At 41.9% G+C, this 10,734-nt stretch overlaps 1 protein-coding gene across 3 annotated transcripts in view; it reads right to left on the bottom strand.

Moving 5' to 3' along the window:
• The window catches only part of LOC142575499 (TBC1 domain family member 10B-like), a 35,650-nt gene that overhangs the window by 1,156 nt on the left and 23,760 nt on the right, over positions 1 to 10,734 (bottom strand). For 2 of the 3 annotated variants that reach the window (XM_075684906.1, XM_075684907.1), the window contains exon 10: positions 53 to 10,286. The exons of the other annotated variant lie outside the window; for it this stretch is intronic. In XM_075684906.1, the coding sequence (XP_075541021.1) occupies positions 10,188 to 10,286 (99 nt within the window). In that variant the 3' untranslated portion in view covers positions 53 to 10,187. Of the gene's footprint in view, positions 1 to 52; positions 10,287 to 10,734 lie in introns of those variants that run through there. 3 annotated transcript variants of the gene reach the window in all.

Below are 10,734 nucleotides of genomic sequence, written 5' to 3'. Positions count from 1 at the left end.
ATGAGCACAGACATGTTCATAAGATACAGCACTCCAATGAAGACAAGGGATAGATAGGACAAATAAAAAAGCTTTACTGCCACCATTGCAACATAACAGGAGGCACATGGTTCTAACATGGACTCAAAAAGGGAAGGCATCTACATACAAAAATACTCAGTGCACTAGACTCTGTACAATGTGCAACAGCCTGTACCGTTCCAAGCAGGCAGTCCAGGTCACAAAAATAATACTCTGCAGAAATGGCTTTACAAGGTATTTGCACACATGCAAATTATCAGCCAGAGAAAATGACTCGATATGTGTGTCTCATTGTCAAGCGTACATAACGTATGGGCTGTCACGAGAAAAGTGGTGGCATTGTATGGGCAGGACTGTTCCCCTCCCTACCCACGTTCTGATATCTTCTGATTCTGATATGGTGCATATTGGCCTACTCTGGTACTAGTATCTGTCAAGATGTACCATCTGTTCTAAAGAAAAAAAAAAAGAAGACCCCTTTGTGACGCCAATGGGGGGGCTTCGGTGAAGCTATTGCTTCTGTCACTGGGTTTATGCGATAGTAGTAGAGTGGTCTCTACAGGACTTTCAAAGTGAGTGCCAGCAAACAAAAATACCATCATAACGATGACTTGTGGCTATCATGGTGACAGTCATGCTGGGCTACGCATTTTGGGAACAGATGGCACATCTAGCCTTTCATTATATGAATGACTGTTTTAGATTTCTACAGTCAGGGTGGCCAGACTTGAATGCAAGGCTAGCAATTCGGTTTTTGAAACTATCGCGGCAATCCTGCAAGGTATGGGAGTTGTACCACTTGATATGGTGTCCTGTGCCGATTGGTGCCATGTGTGACGTACACATTCAAATACTTTATTTACTCAAATATAACACCTCCCCTCCTCCATTTCTTTTCATGCTCTTATGATCAAGTGGGAAAAGGGCACTTAAATTCAAGGTATGTGAAACAGTGGCATGTATTCTTTTCTGACCCTTTTACCCAAAGTCTTGTTGGCGTAGGAAAGAAGGGGTGCTATAATTCGTGGGGTGGTTAAACTCGAGAAAATGCAGTACTTCACTATCTTGTGATGGCTGGTCAAGTGTCTACATTTATGTTCACAGAAGCAGGCAAGCTCTAACTGCCATTGTGACTAGGGATATGTCAAATATATCCATGTTTTGGAGACTTCAGATGAACAATTAACACCTAATAAAGTGAAGGTAAAGTTCTTATTTGGAAACATTAGGCAAATGTTCAAAGCGCATGCTATTTTATAAGCGGTTCAATGCCATACTGCACAATTAAGAGCTGCACAGTCACAACCACCTTGCACACAGTGCGCACATTTGAAAAAGAGCCGCAGAATAACTGCGTCGTTATTCCAACCATATTTTATCCGAGCAACCCAAAAGCAGAAGCATTAGCTTGAGCCCAACTGCAATTTTTTTCCTGTTAAAATACATGTGAAACACATGACTTCCTTTTGCGACAACCACTGAACTGACCCAAGTTAAATTTGCTTCGTTAAAGAGTGCAAGGTAAGTTCTACCGACTGTTGGATGCGGAATATTGATTTAAAGCCTGAATTTTTATTAGCAACATTGCCAAAAAATTGGTAAGTTCTGAAAAATTGAAGCACGCAATTTGCCAACCACACTACTCCACAACAAGAACAACACGAATCTGTAAGCTCTATTTACAAAGGTTTCCAAATCTGACAAATATGTATTGTGCACTGCATAAATGAGCTTTTCCAAGGTCCTAGTCTTGAATTATAGACTGTTAAATCAAAATTTTGGAACATTTTGAAAATTGTTTCACATAAAGCAGAAATTTTAATGCACATATTTCGTAGTTTCATGCCTATTGTGCATTGCTCTCGCCAAGATTCTGTTTTTCAGTGAACGGTGACTAGCGTAACTGCAAGGTTGTCATTTTCTTTGCATGCTCGTCGAGACATGATGCGACAGCACATGTAGTCTGGAAAAGTGGCCGTGGCACATTTAGGTGTGCTAAAAGAATGCTCTATGTGATCCTGTTGTGCGTGATAAAAAAGGCTTCACCACACCATGAACACTGAAAGCCTGAATTAAAATGCAACACACAATTTTTTTGTTTATATTTTTAACTCTAGGTACAACTTCATTAAGTCAATGTTCTACTGTATTAGCACCAAATCATAGTAGAAAGAAAGGCTGAAGTTACTTCATTGCTGTAAGCCATGCTGCCAGTGTTACATATAAATATGCAGTATTACTGTCTTTGTAACACGTGATATTGCTCTTGCCATTCAAATATCTGATGATTGTACCATGAATCCAAGCAGGCATCCACTGAAAGCAAGCGTGACAGTTATGATAACTCAAACAGGAAGATGCAGTCTAGGTTCATCTAGAGTAGATAACGTGGGTTGTGGCATAAATACTTCTACTGTATACCAAGACCCTTGCTAACATATGCAGCAGAAGGAAAACAGCAATGTGGTGAAACATCGAGTACAAATTGTGTTTTTGTGGCACCTAAGATTTATAAAAGGTCAATGAGGTTGTACTCTAAGTTGCAAAAGCGAAGCAGAGTGAATGGAATGTAGAGAGAGAGAAGCACTAAAGAAAACTGGTGCACAATTACTAGTTGTTCTTTGCGGTTGTGGCCAAAATACAAGCATCACTGGAGAGTCACTGAAGCAAAAGCATAATGTCTAGCACCTTAAAGAAGAGCAACAGTTTACATGATGCCAAGAAGAAATGAATCAAGCATTAGAGAAAATGGCAGAAGAATAGCTGTTTCAAGACAAATATACAAAACAAAACAAAAAGAATGGGCATTACATAAGCTTAGTGCATAGCAGCAAGTCTCCAAAAGCATGTCAGAAACTCTACTGTCCATGCGGACACCATCACCATTAAACACTTAAAATAGGTTCTTGTACAAGACTGTTTTCCCCACTAATTTAAATGACTAAGTTACAAGGAGTGTGGACAGTAAATAAATAAACAAACTGCATGTGTTCTAGGAAGGTAAATAACAGCTGGCTACTTCTGGACCCGCAAACCACGACGAGCGTACCATGTAACATGCACATAAATACGTCCTGTGGCTGGTTGCAACAGTAACAAAAGCTCGGAAACATCAACACGCGAGAGTTGTGATACAACATGACAAATTTGCACTGTTGAAATGTACGACAAGAAGAGAAAGAGTGAAAAGCAAAACAATGTAAACATTCTGAAAACAAGAACTGAAAATAGAATAAAATATAAGAATAACAAAGGTGCCATGGTAAACAAAGTATTATAAAAACAGTGGGTGAAAGCAAAGCATGAAACATCAGAGATCTTTGCTACAGACCGTCGAACAAATCTGCACAAACAGCAAATAGAACACCAAAAAGTGTCATAACAGCACACATACACTTAATAACTTAAAAGCCCCACTCCCCACATCGATAATGAATCCTTTAAAACATTGCATCTGCAAGCCAAGAGCTAGACACAACAAGCCTCGTGTATTGACTGCATATTACAAAGAAGAAAAAGAATAAAGAAGCAATGTATGATGGCAAGTTGACTCTCAATATCAAAACAAAGAGTGAAGAACTTTTACTGTTTAAAAAAATGGAAGCCGGCGTGCTGAGTCAGTCAGCAGGGATCATTCACTGGTCACGAGTGCTGCTTTGATAATGCTTGTTCACTCATTTCAGAACAAACTGTAGTCAACAGCTAAGATTAGCACACATTTCCACAGAAAATGCGCAAACTAATGCGCCCTGCACTTCTGTGGAAGAAACCAAAAGGCAGCATATAGAAGAAGACTTAAATATTGCAACCTATCCTCCCACACTGTGCGCAGAAAGGTTAAGGCTTGACAGGCCTTAGCATCTGCCAAGAAAGCTGCCTACACCTACTGCAATTTGTGATGTGAGAACAGCAATGCCAGCAAATTTTGCTAGTCAGACAAGCATTGAGAAGAAGTGATGCTGCCTTGCGACACATCCCAGACCCCAAATCACTCCTTTAGTACTTTGTATCTAATTACAGACGTCCATATCATCGTATCTGATCTACTGTATAGACTCGTGCAAGGGCCGCACTTTCTTTTTTCTCACAATTTTGATGAGGTGCGGCCCTTACACGGGACCGAACCTTACGGTCAAAATGGTGCCGGCGCAGCTTTCGCTTGTTCACACCCTGGATCCCCGGATGTAGCATTGCATCAAAGGTACTAGGTACCATCTAGTAGCGGCACACACAAGTGCACGGCGCACGGACATTCGCTGATGTGCGCGCAGGGTATTGGGACACGAAATATGATTGCTTCTCAGTTGATAGCCTTTTCGAAATTTTGGGCTGCCAAGTTGTAAGTGCAGCCCTTGCACCAAATCCATACGGTATAAAAAATTAGGTATTCATGCAAACCTGTTTCACATTGCGTGAATATCTCGCTAATCCATGGCTAACTGGTTTGTAATTTGCGAGTGTATGTGATTTTGCACAGTTAAGCTTATGCTGTAACTCAACTTTTGCAGCCATTCAACATATGCTGTAACTTATGTCATAACACTGCTTATGCTGCAACTTCAATTGCGATTATACTAGTACACTTTCATGATGCGTGCACACGCGAATAAAGCTTTGCATTGTTTCGAAACAGACAAGGCGTTACTTACGTTCAAGTTTACTGCACGCAGTGTAGGGATTAGCATGGAAATTAGCACCACATAACAGCAACAGATATCCAAGCGTAGGAATGAAGATGTTTCTCTCGGTTTAGCATAATCTACTCACTGTATTTTACTATTCCTGCCCCCCTACCCTGATGTACAAGGCAGCACATGTGGTTGAAGAACATCGCTACATGAGGCTACAGGAAACTTTACTGTGCCATAGATTATAAGCTACCAGGACGAAAAGAAAAATTAAAAAATAAGGAGAAAAAGAACAGTAAACAAGCTAGGCTATGAAGTGTTTTAACTTTCATTATGTTGTATTAAGTTCGTGCTACCCCTCCCCCCCCCCCCCCCCATGCAAGACAGTCTAAAAATAATTTCCTCCTCAAGCACAAAAAATGGCACTTGCAAACAGTCACTTGAGAGAGTTTGCAGAGTACCATATGGACAGTAAAACAATGCCTCAAATTTTCCTTGGGAAAGGCGCACCATGTGAAACAGGCTTTACGCCAAGCACATGCTTAAAAAGTAATTCAGAGCTAAACTAACAAACATACTACACGCTCGAGAATGCAGCTGCTTAGTTTAATAAAGAAAACGAAACTAACCTCATTCTTGAAGAGCACACTCCTTTAGGAGGAAGTGGCGACAACAGGTTTCACATTTTTGCTAAAAGTGATCAGTATCCAATAGATGATCAATGAGCCACTTTCTCATTCCCCTCCACTACAGCGCAGACAGTCTCTGCCTAGGTATATCCAGCCTATAACTCTTAAGTGTCTAGGCATAACAAGCGCTCCTGCAGACCCAACAATGAAGGGACCACACAGCAAGACCCAGCCACCAAAGTACTCTTGTTACTTTCTCACAAAAGACTGTACACTAATGCACGTGCAAAGCAGTGCATCAGGCCAGTCGCTCAGAGGCTGACTTTTAATGAACGAGTGAATCATGCCGACCTGAACTGTTAAAGGGAAACCAAAGGGGAATATAAACTCAAGCTGAGATAAGTAGACTACATTTCTTGAAATACCAAATATAGGTCAGTTTTACACCATGCATAATTTGTGGCTTGATAAGCCAGAAATGACACAGACATGAAATACTGGTGGAAACAGTGTCTTGGCATTTCTGAACCAGGATCTTGCGATGTCACAGATCTTGGCAGCTCGTCAACACGATTCTGGTTAATTTTGCTTAGGATGAGCTGAGCTTGTCAAGAACATTCTCAGCTTTTCTTATACTACACAGACGTCTGCAGAGCCAGCATTTAAAATTTGCGGTTATTTCTCTTTTTTTTTTGTCTGTGTTTTACTACACAGATATCAGCACTAGTTCAGTGCTTTGAAGATCGTGTTTATTCAGTCTTTGTGTTCTACAACTTAGATGGCAGCCATTTCATCAGCGCTGAAGGGGCACGTTTATTGCAGTCGCTGTTTTTCACTAACAGCACCACTTTGTCAGCACTCAAAGGCCGCTTGCTTGGAATCGCACACTTTTTGTGCCTTTTGGCAAATTTGGAGCGATGGTGCCTGCTGCTGACAGCTCATACGCACATGCGAAAAAAAGCCCCTGTACGACTCTGACAGTGAAAGTTGAGAGTGAAAGTTATTTACTAGGGTGTTCTTCGAGTGAAGAAGATGGTGATAGTCTCCTGATCACTTCTTCTACCGAAAGTGATAATTCGGAAAGCGAAGACAACACTGACTTGGCTTGACAGTGGTGCAGCGTTTTGATGGAGTGAAGTTTGAAAACAAGCCACAAAAATTAAAGAAAAGGTCACTTTTGGTAAAAACGATTCACAATGGCTCACTTTAGCAACTTTCTGGAAACATTCCCACATAAAAGTGGCCCCCATTTATCAAGATGAGATTAGCATTGCGAAGAGTGATGACGCAGATCGGGCCTGACATTAAAAAAATAAGTAAAAAACTTGGCCTTTGTTTTCCTGATTAATAAATCTACCCTTTTCCACCACAGAACAACAAATAGAATTTCGAAAACATAGCCTAACAGCCTAAGCTAATTTAACTGTCACCCTTCAGCGTCCCTTTAAGCACAAGTCACAAACCAGGTTGTCAATTTGACTCAAAAATAACTCGCTCAATGTCCCCGTGCTTGGTGCGCCGTAATTTGATGCCCACTGTACTCGTCATAAACACCAGCCCCTCTACACGCATTATATTTATAGCTGCCATATGCCGACTGCAGGTTGTGTATTCTGAAACAATCATTTTTGGTGGCACTTCCACATTATGCAAACTCTGTTGCAATACCCCAACTGCAGTAAAAGGCATCTGTTGATGAAGGATACTGTGTCAGCCAGTTTTCGGTACAACCTGACAGCTTTTCATGCGAGTGGGCTACCTAATGAGTGATAACCAAGATGATGTGAGAGAATGCTAACACAAGACATGCGCGAAAACTTGAAACTGTGCTTCTGGTTAAAAAATTCACTCAGGCATTCAGGAAGTAGGTGAACACCTCACATTTTTGCATTTCTTTCAACCAGTACCAGAGTGTGCAGGTTGTGGTTTTTCTAGAAGTTCTTAGGCATTTAAAGGAGTGCCAATAAACACGCTTTGTTATTGTTCATTGCTGTGTGCTGGTGTATCCCACGCTCAATTGTCGGGTGCCACGGTTGATGCAGGTGTTGGTCCACTTTAAGTGAGCCAGGAACGGCCAGAGTGTGCCCACATTCTTTAGCCAATCTAAGCATCCTTCAAGTGGAAGTTCTCAGGTAAATGATGGTTCCAGAAAACAGCACCAATTCACAGCAACACAAGTGACACTAATAGAACGTGATGAGGAGCGCTGCCACCAACAACAGGGCTGCAGAAGAATGAAATGAATTTGAACTTCAGGTGGAACACAAGCACAGTCCCTCTGCAGACTCTGTAATACCAATTACCGAAAACTCGGTAATTAATATAGGTATTTTTGTTGGTCATAGTAGTGCAACTGTCTGTGTGCACCAGTTAGATTAATGTGACTGAACTACCGTCCACACTGACAAGGAAAATAAGTTTGCCCGAACATCGTTACACATTTAGGATGTGGTCCATCCTCATCACGTGGACACCCGTTCCATCAAACAGAGGGCTTTCTATGACTGAAACCTGTGTTCAATTGGACAACCCTACAGAAATGTCAGAAAGATAGGCTGCTGTCAACCTACTGTAGATAAAGTAAAGAAAAAAGAACAGATGTGTAGCTATATTACTGTCATCTACATCCACATACAAGCAAGCAGTCTTCAACACTAACTAGTGTAGTTGTATTAACACTTATCTCCTGTATTGCTGCCCTCTTACAAGGGTGCTACAGCGAAAGGCTGTGGAAGAGTTGGTCCCTTCACAGTGGTTCACAGTACTTCAGCTACTGCAGAAGTCGCTTCAGTATGGTTCATAATTTTTTGACAATGCTACCACATCTGCCAAAGCCAACTTTGTCCAGAGAGAAAGGTGAGGCTAAGTGAGTGCAACAATTTTGCAACATTGATCCACCACAACATGTTAAGGGAGGAGAAGCAGCTTGAAATTATCCAGTGTTCCAGAAAGGCAGTTGTAGTGCACAACTAACAAGCATCTAGTTGTGAACATTGACATGAAAGTTACCATATCTGTGCACATATAACATAGACCAAAAGCTTGAGAAACTGAAGAAATAAGTGCACGTTCAAGTAAATACCTAAATGTTGCCTTCACGAGCTGGTTCATGTCAATGCTGCGAGCACTGCTGTGAACTTGCATTTGAAAGCAAAATTTGCACGTAAATATTCTCTGCATTGCTGTGAAGCTAAACCGTGCCTTCAACAGAGGGCACCAGTGATGGCTTCTCCTAGTGCTGGCAATGGTATTGAATTGGTCTTATAACGGTTAGAATTATCTTCAAGCCGTTACTTCAACGGAATTTTTTAAACCTTTCCCGAGAGCTCTAATGGGCTGTGTAGCTTATATGAGGAGGTGAGTTATATGTGTGAAAGTAGGGTATGTAAGAGACATTGTGCCATAATGCTCCCACCATCATAGGTACCATGGTCTGCTGTTTAAGCCATCAGGGAGTAATATGGTCAACATCAAGAGTTTCAGGCAGTGGCCTGAAGTCAAGGTTAAGAATGTCAGGCAGACACAGTGGTACAACTTACAATTTATCCTACTTGGGAACTTCAGCCAAAAGACGATACTGTTTATACGACTTTTATGACTAGACTAGCGAGCTGCTGGATTGTCGTTGAGGAGGCCCACCTAGCAATGTTTGTGCCTCGATTATGGTGTTCAACTGGTGTCAATACTAATCAGTATCAAGCTATGAATTGTTGAATATCTCACGAATGTCATGCATGAAAGCTCACAAATGATCTTAGCATACAGAAGCAGTCACAACTGGCAGCAAATCCATTGCAATTAAGCTAAAGTTTACTACTGACAAGTTCTGAGTCAAAGCCAGGCACAGTTGAAACAGCTTCTTGGGATTATATTGCCGGAGGTTTCTTAGTGAGAAACTACCCCAAGCAGATTTTGTATGGTGATGTCCTTTACCACAGCTACAGGCTCTTGTTGGCTGCAACGCAGAGTTTCAGCATACCGCTTCCACTCTACTTTTGCACTACTGCTTCGGCCATCTGCCAACTTTGTATATGCCTAGCTAAGCTACAATAGGTCAAGAGACTTGGGCTTGTTCGAGCATCTTTGCACGTGCAACGTAGCTAAGCCACGTTGCACATGCACCCGGTGTGGCTAAGCTAGCATGTGCAAAACTGGGAGACGACTAAAGCAGTAGTGATGGCACAGAAGCGGTATGCTAAACCTCTCTCATTAGAGTGCACTGCTGTGCATCACTACAGTACGATCTCCTCACATTGCCTCCAGTCGTCATAAAGGCTATAGCCATACATCCTCTACAGTGTCACATCACCATGAAATGTTGGCACTTGTAAGTGCTTTTCTACTATGCAAAAAATTTCTGCATACTGCCATTCATCACATACAGCTGGGAGACAACTGAGTCTGCATTCTTTCTAGATAATTCTTAGGGATATCCCTATCAGTGCACACTGATTGACTGAACCAGTTGACGTGGATGTGACCAAAGGTATGTCATACCTCCAACCTGTGTTATTCTCACATTGCGTAGTTTCCAAGTGCATTGACAAGATTCCCAGCACTTCAGTGAGGCATCACGCTGGGTGTTACACCACGTAAAAGTGAAAGCATCCCCAAAAGTGACTGATCGAGGCCGGATACCCCAAAAAGATGCCTTGAGTAGAATAGTGCTTTTCACCAATGAAGGTTAGAACATGACTTAACACTGAAGCACCACCCTTCATGCAATTCTGCTTGTCATGAGGAGCCTAAGACTGCCTTTGGCAACATTGTCATACACTTTTTTTAAAGCAGGATTATGTTTCTCAGAAGAAGCCTAGCTCTCTCTCTCTCTCTCTCTAGACAGAGTTGCTGTTGGCTTCTATGTACCAACAGGTAGCTGCTGAGCTAACAACTGTCCCATACCCCTCTGCTAGGTTTTCACTTTGGAGAGCTGCGCAAGCCGCCGCTTGGCAATCTGTCGCTGGTGCTCCTTCATCATGTCGTGGCTGGTGACATCTAGCTGAACAAACTGAAATTCAAGAAGGACAAAAAAAACAGTTGCAAGACTGCACATTGTGGGCAAATAAAATGCGAACGAGTTAGGACTACTAATGAGAATGCATTCTTTTTTTTTTCATTTGTGCTATTGCCCACTTTGTGAGATTTTGGCATGATTTTGGCTTCTCCATGTGGTCTGGACCCTACAGCTGCATTGTGAAGCTGCTGCTGAATTCAAGTAAAGCTTCAGGCTTTATTGGCCAATTCAAACTTTCTGGCCTCTCGGAGCAAAGCGACACTTCCAAAAACGCCTAATTATGGGCCGCTCATAAGGCATCAGTGTTCAATACACTATGCTGTTGTTAGATATTCAAGCTGCCCGCATGTGTTGATATGTGCAAATACACAAGATATTACTACAAACCTAGTTGCTCTTCTGGAGCTCTGATATACTAGAAGCGCCCTCCACAAGCAGTCTC

This window comes from Dermacentor variabilis, chromosome 3, assembly GCF_050947875.1.
Source record: "Dermacentor variabilis isolate Ectoservices chromosome 3, ASM5094787v1, whole genome shotgun sequence".
NCBI lineage: Eukaryota > Metazoa > Arthropoda > Arachnida > Ixodida > Ixodidae > Dermacentor > Dermacentor variabilis.
The sequence above is the reverse complement of the archived record's forward strand: the minus strand, read 5'-3'. Positions and strand labels throughout refer to the sequence as shown.